The 16,179-nt window shown below is 36.5% G+C and overlaps 1 protein-coding gene across 1 annotated transcript; it reads right to left on the bottom strand.

Moving 5' to 3' along the window:
• Positions 1-69: 69 nt before the first annotated feature.
• On the bottom strand, positions 70-10,405 carry cd63 (CD63 molecule). Its single transcript, XM_084428133.1, has 8 exons — positions 10,255-10,405; positions 8,008-8,092; positions 3,212-3,394; positions 1,796-1,870; positions 1,614-1,709; positions 824-967; positions 559-642; positions 70-458 (listed from the first exon to the last, which is right to left on the bottom strand). The coding sequence occupies exons 2-8, from the start codon at positions 8,083-8,085 to the stop codon at positions 393-395; spliced, it is 726 nt and encodes a 241-aa protein (XP_084284259.1). The 5' UTR covers positions 8,086-8,092; positions 10,255-10,405; the 3' UTR covers positions 70-392.
• Between the last annotated feature and the right edge of the window lie 5,774 nt (positions 10,406-16,179).

Raw genomic sequence — 16,179 nt, forward strand, 5'->3', positions numbered from 1 at the left:
TTCAGAAACTACAGTTGTAACAAATATTAGTAACTCAAATACAATAAAATGAACTTAAACAGGACAAACTTGTTTAGAACATTTCATTCTTTTATTTGACAATGTTCTGTAAATGTATAAAATTTGGCATTTCAGTAATTCATTGTCGTCCTGTAACCCAAAGGAATGTCAACATGGTAGTAAAGACAGAATACTTAAGAATAAATCAGACTTAACAGGAGACTAATCTACTGGATTAGTCATAGAAAAAGATATCATATATATTTCATTCTCAGTGAAAATGTGTACTGTCAACTTACACAGCAAGAGGGAAAATAATTAGCATTTATATAATGGTTAAAAAAAAAAAAAAAAAAAAAGTCTCTAAGAGCGCGAGAAGTGACTGGACGTGATCACATGACCTCATAGCCGCTACGGATGGCTCGCATCAGAATGCAGGCCAACACAATCCCCGTGATCTACAAAAAACAAAACACATGCATTAGTGTACGAAGAAGGGGAGTTTGCACTGACGTTCTTGTGTGCAGACAACAGGTAAAACAATATTGCAGGTCTCACCTGCACAAACGCAACGACCAGAGCTCCCACAGCAAACCACAAAATATTTTCCTTTAGAAGTTTCTCCAAAGCGGGTTTACATCCCTGTATTAAACAAACACAAAGTCTTAGTCTCTAGTGTCTCACATGTGTTATAAAAAAATGTAAAAAAAATTGACAACACCAAGTCTGTTTTTAGACTTCGTGAAAATGCCACAGTGCAGAAGAGTCAGGTAGCCAAAACCTAGTGCACTATTTCAATAATAAAGAACAAAGAGTTTCTTACATTTATGTGGATTTTTTTGGTATCGTGCATAGCTCCAATACCACAGTCCTTGGTGGCATTAATACAGCAGGAGTCTGGGACCGATGTGTGAGCGGTGCTGAAGTTCACCCAATCCTCAGAGGAGTTTCCTCCGCAGCACTTGAGCTATAAGAAAGACATAAATTCATAATCAGTTAAATTTAAATACACTCTGTCTGGTGTGTGTGTGTGTGTGTGTGTGTGTGTGTGTGTGTGTGTGTGTGTGTGTGTGTGTGTGTGTGTGTGTGTGTGTGTGTGTGTGTGTGTGTGTGTGTGTGTGTGTGTGTGTGTGTGTGTGTGTGTGTGTGTGTGTGTGTGTGTGTGTGTGTGTGTGTGTGTGTGTGTGTATAAAAAAAAAAAAAGAGCTGATTGTTTTAATGGCAAAACGTAATTATTTTCATCTATGTGACAGCCCTAAATTAAATTACAACACAGAAACAAATAAACATCATTTTACATAGAGTGAATCCATTAATACATTTCCCTTCAAAAGCAGAGATCACCTAAAGAGAGTATATGATCCAGCAGAATGGATTCACTCAACTAAAAACCATTCAAAATGCAGAGAGCAAGCACACCACAGGGTCTGAACTGAAGTTTAGCCACATGACGGCACAAGAGGAAGCAGGATGTCAGTTTAAAGTCAACAGATGGCACTAGGCAAACAAGGCTGGGGAGACTCGAGACACGCGTCATTCAGGATCACAGGCCTTGTTCAGACAAGCAGACTTTTTTGGACTTTCCAAAACGTGATAGATTTGGGTTTACCAACCTGCTTCTGTATAGTATCGATGGCGTCACGGTCTTCTTTGGTACTGTTGTATTGCTCGATCATGAGCTTGAAGCTTTTATCCAGAGTCTCAGGCAGCTGCAGAAAAACACAGATTATTAGGAGCCAAATGGTACTGGAAAACAGGTTGATAGTAATAAAGTAGAAATTAGAAGAGTACTCACTTTCGCGCGGAAGACATATCCAGCAATGGCGGTTCCGATTTCAATGATGACGATGAGGGAGAGAATAACAGCAAACTAGGAGAAAACAAAGAGAGGAGAGGTGAATGATAAAAGTGAGGAATGACAAGTCAAGAAATTACATCTTAAAAAACTGAATAATTTTATTGAGAGCTGGTCAGTGTTGGGTCAAACCAGTTCATTGCAACAGTTTGTTTGGCATTTCAGTCAAATATGCAGATACATTTCTATTCTTCAAATGAAGTGTTGTGTAAGAAGGAATCTGGTTTAACCCGTCGGCGATGTGTTGATCATGTCAACAGCATTAACAGACATACAGCAGTTTTACAGCGGTCAGCATTTAAACAAAAGCATCAGCAGCAACTTAGTTAGATGTTGTTTATATGTGTACTAAATTACTTGGCCAGTACTACATATTAGTGTGCTGCACCACTAAACCTATTTAAAACATAACCCCACACATAAACTTAATATTTCAGTAGTTGACATATACACTCCTATACATTTACTTGTCATTGGTTCCAGTTCCATGAAAAATTTCATTTACACTAACCCCAATGCATGCCAGATTTTAATAATAAAATATACATTTGTCAATTTGCACATTACTAGTATTTATTGCATTAGTATTATCTATTACTAGGTTTTTTTATTGCTCCTGATTATTTTAAAATGCATTTCCTGAATCTTTATTATCTTTACATATTTACATGTATTATACAATAAAATATGGAAATAATTAAATCAGTAATAGATCAAAATAAATAATAATAATAGACTAATTGGAAATATTTATATTAAATGAATCTTTTTGTTAATACTTTTGATAGAATCTGGAAAAATGGGGGGGAATGCATACACACACACACCCATACATACATACATATTATATTATATTATATTATATATATATATATATATATGTATATATATATATATATATATGTATATGTGTGTGTGTATGTGTATATATATATATCCCCATTCAAATGAGATTACAGCATTTATTACAGAAATGTTGGTCCCACATGAGGATCAAAGCAAACCTAACAAGTTAAAACTGAAGTGCATGACCTGCTATTTACATTTTTTAAAAGAATTCTTATTGGATAATCAATAAAGGTAAATGTCATGTCATACTCTGTGACTAAGCATTTGTTTATGAAGAGCTTACACCTACTAGCTAAGCATTACGAATAAATGGTGCAAACAAATTAAGTAGCTCCTAGTGTGAATGTTAAAAACCTTACAAATGGCTGAAGCAACCCTACCCAGTAGACCATTTCCTTTATCTTAGCGAAATAGTCTGAACAATGACTAGTTCACATCTACTAGAATCACCGTAAATAAAATATCATTCCATGCACTAGAACACAAATATTTGTCGCATAGCCTTACCGTGGTGACCATGCACTGATTCTCCTTCCAGGCGCCACAGCAGCCAAAGAATGCGATGAAGAAGATGACGACTCCCACTATTATCAGCACTAGAGGAGAGCCAGAGTATTCTTTGATGATGGCCGTGTTGAGGAATGAAACGCGGACCAATGTCCCCAGAACTATTAAGGCCAGGCCACACAGCTGGGGATGAGAGACAGTGAAAGAGTGGAAAAGTCAGTGTGGAAAACAGTGAACAGAAGACATATGTATTTGGATTCTCAAATTATCCAATTACTAAAATGACCAATTCTGATGGCCTATTCAATGGTTCCCTACCATGGAGTACATTTTTGATGTCTCTCTTATCTGAAACACCCATTTAAGGTGGTCTTGGAGCAAAGTTGCTTTAAGGCAAGCCTCCAAGGTTAGCGAAAGCAGCTTATTTAACGAATCGACAGCCTATCAGCTAATCTTCAACATGTTTGCCATTAAACATTTGTTTTGGAATGATCTATTTTTAGAGTGTACACCGAAAAAAAATGCTGTTTTATAAGAGAAGTCACTTCTCTTTCATTCATATCCACAAACAGTGATTGACTGTCGCACAACTCTGAAAGAAATTCAATGACGTCAGGGCTGTAATGTGATTGGTTATTAGGGCACACATGATCCAAGTTGGTCGTTACGCTTTCTCCAATGGTAGAGCCACGGACCCTCGTATCTCCCAATAATAAGACCATCGCTGCGTCCGAAATCGAATAGGCTACATGCCTACTTTATAGTATCAAAAAGTACCCGGATGACCTGCTACTTCCCTCGAGATTCTGAAGTGCGCATTCGATGGACACTTTACTATCCCATGATGCAACAGGAGAGGATTTATGAAGGCACCGCATCTCTACTTGGAGTCTTTATTAACGAGGCATCTAAAACACGCCGTGCTGGGGATCCTCCAGGACCAGGGTTAGGAACCACTAGCATTTTTTGCTATCTTTCCATTTAGAATAAGTACTAATTAATAGTTTTATAAACTAGGTACCTTGTGTAAAATTGCATTATTCTGTTCCCTAACCCTAAATTTCACTTCAGGATGTTGGTGAGCATTAAAGAGAGAAATTCAATTTAAAAAGTGAGTTGTAACTAGGTGTGGGAAAGTTCTTTGAAACCTTCGGTACACTCCTTTGCCAATGACGATGGCTCGCAATATCTATTCATCATGCTATGTAAAGTTTGTCAGCAATCAGAAAATTAGTTATGCGCCATCATCACACAGATAATGTACTGTGTAAATATTCCAAGTAAATTAGTACTGAACTGCACCGCTGAGAAAGTGCAAAGGATGTTTAGTAATATGTATGTGTCAGCTGTACAAATGTAGAATATGTGGGCGTCACGGCTAGTCAACAACCCAGAACAACTTTAATGACTACACTGGTCCGGCTAAACATACAAAGCAACACCAGTGTAAATATTTGAGGGTAATAAGTGGCAGCAGGTAGGCACCTGTATGGCATAGACAAAGAGGAAACAATAGCAGGAGGAATCCTGTTTCATTTGCTGAATGAAATAAAGATATGTAGTGAAATTGCAAGGAGTGTCTATTATTACAAAGAAACACATGACAGTGTCCTAAATAAGGAGCGGTGATTAATCGTCTTTTATTAGACCATATTCCGGCTGGCCTTTGGCATTACTTGACAATGCGTCACAGATGAACGTTAAAACTCGTATGGAGAAGTCACATCACATGATGCCATCGTAAATAGGAAGATCAATCACATGACTGAGGTTGAACTTTACAATCTCTCACTGAGAAATATATACGAGAGACATTTGAATACCAAATTCCCAGCACAAATCCTGCACAATTTTCTTTTCAAGTTCAGAAAAAACATATTGCTGCAAAGCAAACACAACTGTACTTCTCTGTAAGTCACTGGAACTGTTAAAGGTTGCATGTCTGGTTTGTATCAGGAAATCCATCCAATGTAAATGTAGTTCAAAAGATGTTTACTTAAATTGTTTAATTATAAAAAATAAAGTATGAAACATGTAAAATGTGTTTCAATTGCTGTCTATAAGCACAGTTGAAAGTCTCCATGTAGAATAGTAATTTCCAGATGGAACAAATTTTCCCTGGGAAAGTTAAGTACATTCGCTTCACACATGTACTGTTTTCAAACCCATCTGAACAGTACTGTACACATCTGTGTTCTTCCCGCACAACCTCTGTAAAACTTGTGGGTAAAATTTCCTATTGCTTCTTTGTGATTGTGGACATTTCCACAGCATTATTTTGATGTTCATTGAATACCATAATTAAAGCTGTTTTTGTGGCACACAATTCATTTACATTTTTTTTAATTATTAAAGTCAAGTCAAGTCAAGTCATCTTCATTTATATAGCGCTTTTAACAATGTAGATTGTCTCAAAGCAGCTTTACAGAGATAAATGTATAGTTTAACGTAAGATTGTTTGGCTTTATAGCGGTTATTTAATAAAGTTATTTTCCAGCTAAAGTTAGTTTTGATTGATTCGCTTCCGTCGCACTCGCAACGATTATTTAAGGTGAAATTCCCTAATGAATTCATCTTCATTAGTGATTTTTAACTGTTTAACAACTTGTGAGTAAATGAAACCTAAAACTTAAAAAGGAAAGCCGAATTCCAGAAACTGCTCAGAACATCAACATCCCTAAATAATTCCTTTCCTTAATAATAACATAATGCTGTAATATATAATAAAATAGAATTAATCAAATGCATCCACTAACATACACATCCAGATAACTAATACCCTCACCTTCAGCCTGGGACACACTTAAGGACTGTAAGGCCGATTATGAATGTAATTTGATACATACGACTGATCATGCCCAAACACGGCGAGTCAGAGACAGTTGCGTTCAGTCGGTGTTCACAGTCAGTGTTTAAAATCTTCTCCAGTCATTGGAAACAGTCTATAAGTGTGTTCAGTAGGGGTGTCACAATATATCGCAACACAAAAACGCAACAATATGTATCGTGGATAGTGACAATCTGTATTGTGTATAATTCACCCAAAATGAAAATTCAAGTTTTCAGAGTTTTAGTGTTAGTACTACATTAAACTACTAAATATAATGTATAATAATGCAATGGGAGAATATTTGTGGGTCCTGATAATGCTAAATATCTGATGTTACCAGTAAAAGTGTCCTACATTATTGTAAATATATCTAGTCAGTGACAGAGATCAAGCATATTCATCTAAAATAATTCTGTATTTTCCTAAATATTTTTTTATTGGTGTCTCTATTGTCCTGTGCTTTGGGTTTCAGCACCAAGTCCATCCTATTCATTTACACACACAATGTAATATCAAATTTAGCATTGTAATCAACAGTACATTTTTTGTTAACCTTTTATCATATGTCTTGGAGTATCGCAATAATATCGTATCGTGATATGTATCGAATCGTGACATGAGGGTATCGTTACACCCCTAGTGTTCAGTTCAGCCTCAGAATGTTTCAGCTAGTTGTTAAGTGTGTCCCCGACATTAGCAACAACTACAGAGATTCTAACACATGAAAGACGACCATCTTAAAAAGCTTAAATGTTGTTTAGAAAATTTAATCTGTCCAAAGTGCAACAGAAAGTAAGATCAGCATGATTGTCTGTGATCACAGGAAGCATAGATTGTGTAGGTGTGAAATTAGCTATATTTGAGAAACAAGCTGTCAACTCAAACAAGTAAACGCCATTAGCAACTGCAGCTACTGTATGTTGTCAATTTGAAGGACAGAATGCTGCACATGCAAGAATGTTTTTTCTTTTTTTTTCTTCAGGAAACATTCCACTTAATGCTCAGGTTACACTGTAAACAGAGTGTGTGGTGTGCACGCTTACACCAGGGGACGCTTAGGCTACACCAGGGGACGCTTAGACACCAAACAATGTCAACACCAAGGAGCACAAGATGAATATGTGGAGAGAGCAGTGCGTTGTGTGATCAAACAAACTTGCTTGGATGAAGTGGTATGTTTCCATTACCTAAAAGGAAGCCTACATTATCAGCTAACTGCTGAAGGACAGTCATAAACGCTCTAATACCCAAAGTCATGAAGGATTAGCAACAAAAACAAACGTTTTTGCATTATGCACATTTTAATTTCACACCTTTAAATGGCTGCATTGTGTCTTTGCACAAGTTGGGACACGTTAATTTGATGAAATTATAAACGATGTGCATCAGTGTAGTTTATTTTGAGTTCACCACAATATTTCCATTCCCTTTAAGTATGCAATGTGCCAACAAGAAGGTTTATCCACTTTCTGAGTAAACCCACGTTCATGAGCAACAGGTCTGCATCCATATTTGAGCTACGTCAACACAAATTGACATTTTTCCGGTCATCTGGCATAGCCAGAAACATGTTTTCCTGAATGCTGGGAAATGTCTTAGTCACCATAAGAGAAAACTGAACTCCCCCATAGGAGGCCCCCTGAACTCCTTGACCGGCAAAAGTGAGCGTCATTAGTTACTAGAACCTCTTAAAACTTTCTGAGGTGATTTTTGCTCATACCATAAGACTAATTTGAGAAGTCTATTTTGTTTCTCCTTTTACGTCAAAGCCTCTCACAGTAGCTAAACTGAAGTGAAGGTGACGCAAGCATGAATTGTAAAAAGGAAGTGTTAGGAAAGACGGGTTTGGTCTAAATCTTTCACAATAAAGTCAATGACAAATCAGGGAAATGGTCAGCAGTTATGGCACATGTCCTGGCTAATGCGAAATATGACATTAATAAGACAGACATTAGTTGTTACTCACCCAGAAGATGAAATTAAAGAAAAAGAGCAGGTATTTGACACATTTTGCTCCTCCTTCTACAGCCATGGCGCTTTTCATATAAGTCCTGAAAATAAAATGAAGGTAAAAACACATAAACGAAAGTACCTACGACCACACCTACTGCCCTTAATATATCGGCAAGGTTAAAACATGCTGGAACAATATAGGTCAGTTTTCTGACACAAGCTAAATGAGGCTAATAATTAACTGTATATCGTAGAAAGTCAAATATCCTTTTCAAGCAATTGAAACAAACCATCAAAGTAAAAAACTAAAACAGTGTCAAAAGGCAAGAATAGCCTATGTAAAGAAGAAATAAAGTATAAATAATATAAGGGTCATTTTGACAATTTAGTGTTTTTTGGCCATTGAAACTTTTGACAAACTTTTTGATGTTTAATTTTTCATGTCATACCGGTCAAGTTTAAATGATTTGAATCTTATATTTTTACAATTTTAACAACTGAGTTTCCAGGGTGGACATGTTATACTTAACCACATGACTAAAATACGAAAGGTGTGTATCAATTAGCTCCCGAATCAGTATATATATAGTGTACACGAATCCGGGCACTGGTAAGAGTAAGGACCCTGGCTCATCGGGACAGTGATTACTCAATTTCCAGCGACATGACTTCTCTTGCATCATCAACGTCCAACGGTGTAGACTGCACCGCTGGTATTAACCAACAACGGGCACAAAAACCTGTATGTTTTTTATATTATTTTTATGCTGTTTAAACACATTGTTTTGATACATATCCTTACAACATTTCAGGCGAATATTAATTATAAATGTTAACTAGACGTGTTCGCTACCGGTCTAGTGATGTGTATTTATGCGGACATATAATAAAAAAGCGGTTTATCTTTTCAAAATCTTCTCTCGCGTGTCATTATATTTATTGAGTTGGCTGATGTGTTTTGTTTCACACTTCAGAAATGTAACGAAATGTTTTTGCGGTGCATTGTGGGAATTTTTTTTTTTAGGGAGAGATTTTGCGATTGAGACAGCCCTTAAAATGACTGACTCCCTAATCAGTGCTCATAGTGAACTAGAGAGCTGATTGAGACGCACCCAATGTCTCATCCAGTGTGTGATGACAGTTCTTATAGGACAAAGTATTACAAGACAGTAACTCAAGAGACAAACAAAATCACCATACATTGTGTTTACTGTATTTGAAGAAATTGGAAATTTCAAAGCTTCTTCTGTAAAAGATGCTCAGTGTACGCTTTTGGAGACTAAATAAGTTTAGTTAGTTCAGTTTTACCTTTATTGTCATTGTACGAAATTTGATACAACGAAAAATACCCGACTGTTAAAAAATAATATCAAAATAAATGTAGGTAAAATATGGGTTTTGGAGTCAAAGCAGTGTGTAGCCTAATGTAATAATAGTCCTCATTCTCTTTAGCCAAGCGAACAGAATATTAATTAGGTAAAATGTGAAATGCTATAACTATTGACCTGTCTTCAGTAACCAGGAACTAAGTAAAACCGTGAGAAAGCGTAACCTGTTTTAACGTCATCTGACTGCGGTCACGAGATTAACAGTCAGAGTTTAGTTCCATTTTTTAAATGTTTATTTTTTTGTTTTGTTTTTTTCAAATTAGCTTTCAAGTGTTTATACATTATATTTAACTGCGTCAGTAAACCAGTTGTAAATAAATAAATGTTCATGATCATGACGACACTTGTTGACAAAATACTTAGGTATTTCTTGGTCTTGATAATCCCCCTCCTCGTGCGCTATTTTTCAACTCCTACGCCAATTTATCACCTTTAAAAGTTCTACATCATGGCGTTTTAAATCTGATAAAATAAAGGTTTCGCATGTTTACAAAGAAACCCACCAATATGTCTGAAGTTTTGAAGAGTTTTAGAGCCTCGCTCTCTCAGAAAAGACGAGCATGTTGAAATTCAGTCTACGACATAAGAAGCTCGCGAAGCGAAGGACAGGAAACAATATGGCCATTCATTTCGTTAACTAAATTACACCCCGCGTGTAATTTCGAGGATTTCCAGTCAAAACTAATTAGCGCTAACGTTACTTAAGAAAACAATAAACCCAAACGAAGTATTCCCAAACGAAGAAAAAAATGTGGCCTTCGCTTCAGTCTCGAGACAAAGTTAAGTTACTTGAAAAAAATCCGTTAATTTTAAAATCAGAGGTGTCTCGCGCCTGCCGAGAAAATATCGTTAAACGGTGAGAAATCGCTTACCTCGGGTTAAAATGTTCAGTCTGTCTTACAGGAAACCTGTATAGTGAAAATTGGATGCTTTCTATCCAAGCAAGAGTTCACGGATATGAGAGAAGAAGTCGATGTGTGCGCTGTGTAAATGTGATCCCTCCTATAACTTGCACTGCACCCCACCCCCTTACAGCATGAGGCTTAACTTAGTAAAGAAAAATCATGTAGATATAATCAGTCAGATATATATATGAAGAGTTCAGATGCAAAAGCCTATAAGTGCCATCTGAAATTTTCTTCTAGAATGATCATTTTTATCAAGCTCGTATACTTAAGTTCAGTAATTTCACATAAATGGCAACCCAAATGACCTATTAATTGAAATTACTTAACTTAAATATACAAGCTTTATAAAAATGATCATTCTAGAAGAAAATTTCAGATGGCACTTAGAGGCTTTTGCATCTGAACTCTTCACAGTACAGGCCAAAAGTTTGGAATGATGAAAAGATTTCTATTTTTAAAACATTTGCTTCTTCTTTTTTTTTTTTTTTTTTTTTTTACTTTATATTAATCAAAGTATCCTAAAAAAAGTATCACAGGTTATGAAAAAATATTAAGCAGTAGAACTGTTTCCAACTTTGATAATGAATCATCATATTAGAATGATTTCTAAAGGATCATGTGATAGACTGGATGTCACAGACAATGAAGACTGGAGTAATGATCCTGAAAATACAGCTTTGCATCACAGAAATAAATGATAATTTAAAGTATAATAAATTGAAAACCAATTATTTTAAATTGTAATAATATATCACAATATTACATTACACATTACATTACATACACATTTTTTTCCTGTTTTTTTTTTTTATCAAATAAATGCAGACTTGATGAGCAGAAGAAACTTCTTTCAAAAACATTAAAAATAGTAATGTTTCCAAACTTTTGGCCTGTACTGTATATATATACAGCGTGGGAAATAAGTATTGAACACGTCATCATTTTTCTCAGTAAATATATTTACATCTCATGATGGGTAAAAGCGAAGAGCTGTCTCAAGACCTTTCGCAGCCTAATTGTTGCAAAACATAGCCTAATGATGGCATTGGTTATAGGCGCCATCTAAGCTTTTGAATGGTCCGGTGAGCACTTTTGGGGCCATAATACGGAAGTGGAAAGACAATAATTTCACCATAAATTTGTCTCGACCAGTGCTCCTCGCAAGATTTCTGATAGAGGAGTGAAAAGAATAATCAGAAGAGTTGTCCAAGAGCCAAGGATCACTTGTGGAGAGCTTCAAAAAGACCTGCAGATAGCAGGTACTGTTGTCTCAAAGAAAACAGTAAGTAATGCACTCCACCGCCATGGCCTGTATGCATGCTCACCACGCAAGACTCCATTACTGAAAAAAAAAGCATGTGGAAGCTCATTTAAAGTTTGCTGCACAACATTTGTAAAAGCCTGTGAAATACTGGGAGAATATAGTGTGGTCACAACAAGAGAGCAAAATTGAACTGTTTGGATGCCATAATACACACCATATTTGGAGGAGAAATGGCAGTGCACATTACCCTAAAAACAACTTGGTGTTGGCTCTTGGACAACTCTTCTGATTATTCTTTTCACTCCTCTATCAGAAATCTTGCGAGGAGCACTGGTCGAGACAAATTTATGGTGAAATTATTGTCTTTCCACTTCCGTATTATGGCCCCAAAAGTGCTCACTGGACCATTCAGAAGCTTAGAATGGCGCCTATAACCAATGCCATCATTATGTTTTGCAACAATTAGGTTGCGAAAGGTCTTGAGACAGCTCTTCGCTTTTACTCATCATGAGATGTGTCTTGTGTGACACCTTGGCAATGAGACCTTTTTGTAGGCCATAATTTGGGACTGAACCAGCTGTTATTCATTTCCACTGACAGGGGGCTGGGTTGCTTTTTAATTACTGTAAGTTTTCAGCAGTTGTCTTGGCTTTCCATGCCTTTTTGCGCCTCCCTTTCTTCATGTGTTCAATACTTTTTCCCTGTGTCATTTCACATTATTACACATAACTTAATTTCTGAACTTATTTTTGTTTGTTTCTTTGTATGTATGGCTTACTTGGGTTGTTACCAACATCTGGTGAAAATTTCATGTCAATAGCACCTTTGGAAATATATTTACTGAGAAAAATGATGACGTGTTCAATACTTATTTCCCCCGCTGTATATAAACACTTAAAATGGTATATAATGGTTGACAGATGTTGTCAACAACAATACAAGCGTCACATTTTACTCAGTTGTTGTTGTTGTTTGTTTTTTTAACTAAATTAAAAGTCTTACTCATAAAGATGAGACTGCACTTATAAGAAATTATGTATAATCACATAATATGAGCATGAAAATAGCCTTTCATGAGCACCACCATGTGACATCCCATGAACAGCCAATGCCAGCAATGGAAGTATAAAAAAGTAAATGTAACATAGACTATATGTGTTTATAAGAATGTGTAGCCTATTATATGGATGCAAGTATTATTAGTAAATAAACTTCATGTATCCTCACCAAAAGGTATAAAGTCCAAAACCACTGAGACAAAAAAAAAAACATAACAAATTAAAGATGTCACATCATATGATTTTGATATCAAATATAAAACCCTAACAAGTCCATACCACTAATAAATGTGTTAAGAAAGAGTTATAGTCGTTATGATAACTAAAGTCGATCTATCATTTTATTACAGTTTTGTAAATATCATTTGACATATTGAAGACACCAGGAGAGATTAGAAGCCATTTAGCTTCATATTTCTCGTTATACATTCACACCCAGTGTGATGTAATTTTATTGTGACATTGTCATGGCCAGATAAAATCATTTTAACAGAGGACTGGAATGGATGAAATGTACTACAATCATTTGAAGGAGGCCAATCTTATCTAGAGGCGTGTGCTGTAATGGAAAGGGAATTCTTCATTCAGTTTAATCAGAGCCATTATTTATAAGAGTTTTTACATACTCTAACAAATGTAGAAGACTTTCAGGTTTAATTAGATTAGTGTTTCTCTCAGTTAAGTCAAATCAAGTCACCTTTGGGTCATTCCCGGGATTCGGTAATTATTTCAGTCCCCCAGACTTTTTAAAGTGGTGGTTCACCAAAATTAAAAGCTGGTATGTCTATTATAATGAATGAAAATAATTTTTGCAATAATTATTGCAATTAAATCACTTTTATCATAAAATAATTTCTTTAAAAATAGTGTTTTATCATAAAATAATTTCTATCATACACTAAGCATTTTGTCATGTCCCTGAGGCACTTCACTGAATCTGTGCTTTGCAATTTTTTGGCAATATTGTAAGTATTGTCAAGCCTAACAACTCAACCCCATCATATAAAATTAGGATAGAAAATGATTATTTTTCAACATTTTATTTTAATCCATAAGTATATACACTCACCTAAAGGATTATTAGGAACACCTGTTCAATTTCTCATTAATGCAATTATCTAATCAATCAATCACATGGCAGTTGCTTCAATGCCGTCCTTCGGATGAGACGTTAAACCAAGGTCCTGACTCTCTGTGGTCATTTAAAAACATCCCATGGCATTTCTCGTAAAGAGTAGGGGTGTAACCCCGGTGTCATGGCCACACACCATTGGCCCTTACCAATCATGGCCTCCTAATAATCCCCTTACATTGAATTGGCTCTATCACTCTCTCTCCTCTCTCCACCTATATCCGGTGTGTGGTGAGCGCACTGGCGCCGTTGTACTGTGGCTGCCGTCGCATCATCCAAGTGGATGCTGCACACTGGTGGTGGTTGAGGAGAGATCCCCTGACATGATTGTAAAGCGCTTTGGGTGTACAGTAGTACATATGAAAGCGCTATATAAATGCCCGATTCTATTCTATTCTATTCTAATGCATTTAGGGGTGTGGTCCTGGTCAAGACAATCTCCTGAACTCCAAACTGAATGTCAGAATGGGAAAGAAAGGTGATTTAAGCAATTTTGAGCGTGGCATGGTTGTTGGTGCCAGACGGGCCGGTCTGAGTATTTCACAATCTTCTCAGTTTCTGGGATTTTCATGCATAACCATTTCTAGGGTTTACAAAGAATGGTGTGAAAAGGGAAAAACATCCAGTATGCGGCAGTTCTGTGGGCGAAAATGCCTTGTTGATGCTAGAGGTCAGAGGAGAATGGGCCGACTGATTCAAGCTGATAGAAGAGCAACTTTGACTGAAATAACCACTCGTTACACAACCGAGGTATGCAGCAAAGCATTTGTGAAGCCACATCACGCACAACCTTGAGGCGGATGGGCTACAACAGCAGAAGACCCCACCGGGTACCACTCATCTCCACTACAAATAGGAAAAAGAGGCTACAATTTGCACAAGCTCACCAAAATTGGACAGTTGAAGACTGGAAAAATGTTGCCTGGTCTGATGAGTCTCGATTTCTGTTGAGACATTCAGATGGTAGAGTCAGAATTTGGCGTAAACAGAATGAGAACATGGATCCATCATGCCTTGTTACCACTGTGCAGGCTGGTGGTGGTGGTGTAATGGTGTGGGGGATGTTTTCTTGGCACACTTTAGGCCCCTTAGTGCCAATTGGGCATCGTTTAAATGCCACGGCCTACCTGAGCATTGTTTCTGACCATGTCCATCCCTTTATGACCACCATGTACCCATCCTCTGATGGCTACTTCCAGCAGGATAATGCACCATGTCACAAAGCTCGAATCATTTCAAATTGGTTTCTTGAACATGACAATGAGTTCACTGTACTAAAATGTCACCAGATCTCAACCCAATAGAGCATCTTTGGGATGTGGTGGAACGGGAGCTTCGTGCCCTGGATGTGCATCCCACAAATCTCCATCAACTGCAAGATGCTATCCTATCAATATGGGCCAACATTTCTAAAGAATGCTTTCAGCACCTTGTTGAATCAATGCCACGTAGAATTAAGGCAGTTCTGAAGGCAAAAGGGGGTCAAACACAGTATTAGTATGGTGTTCCTAATAATCCTTTAGGTGAGTGTACAATGCACTTATTTCATTGCTGCCTTATATGGTCTATTCTACTCTACACAAGGAGCAGTGGCCATTTTTAGCACAAAAAAAACTCAACACCATCACACTCAACCTAATATTTTTCATTGTTTCGGGGTTGTAAACTTGTGACAGGGTTGAGTTTTTCACTTCATTTATTAATATTTTTAATAAAAAATTTATAATATAGTCATGGTTTCAGTAAAGATATACTTTCCAAAACCATGACAACTGTTCTAAATACAATAATTGATGTGATGTATCCACTTAAACATCGTCAAGCAATGTCTCCCGTCTCACCTCTTATACAGTCTTCAACTCCATCACACTATTCTTTTTGGGGGAAAATCGGGAAGACAATTAAAAATGAAGGCATTTCTTGCTGATTACCACCTGACATGTTAAGAACTAACACAATAAAATTGTGGTTTTAGTTAAACATCCAAATAATTTTTTTGGACTTCATTAGTATATGAAAATTGTTGTGAGGGACACATGTGCAGTAGTAGGTACATGTTAGTTTTATAACAAATCTTTTTTTAAACAATTCCATTTTTGTCCGTTTCGGGGTTGAGAATAAAAGGTGTTTAAAATACGAAAAAAAAAAAAGAAAAAAAAAAGGTTTGATATGTGCCTAATGATGTGGGATATTTAGAAATTCAATTCTAGTTTGAATATTACCTTATCCCAGAAATGACCCCTTTATTTATATGGTGCTTTTTACAATACAGAGTGTTTCAAAGCAGCTTTACAGTGATAAACAGGAAAATAACGATTCAATGATGCAAACAGAATTCAATTCTGCTGTGAAGCAGCTCTGAAAAGACAACAGTCATTAGTCAGTTCAGTGTTGATTCAATATCTGAGTACATCCATTAGGAAATGAGTTCAATT

The sequence above is a fragment of the Rutilus rutilus genome (genome assembly GCF_951802725.1).
Source record: "Rutilus rutilus genome assembly, chromosome: 13".
Lineage (NCBI taxonomy): Eukaryota > Metazoa > Chordata > Actinopteri > Cypriniformes > Leuciscidae > Rutilus > Rutilus rutilus.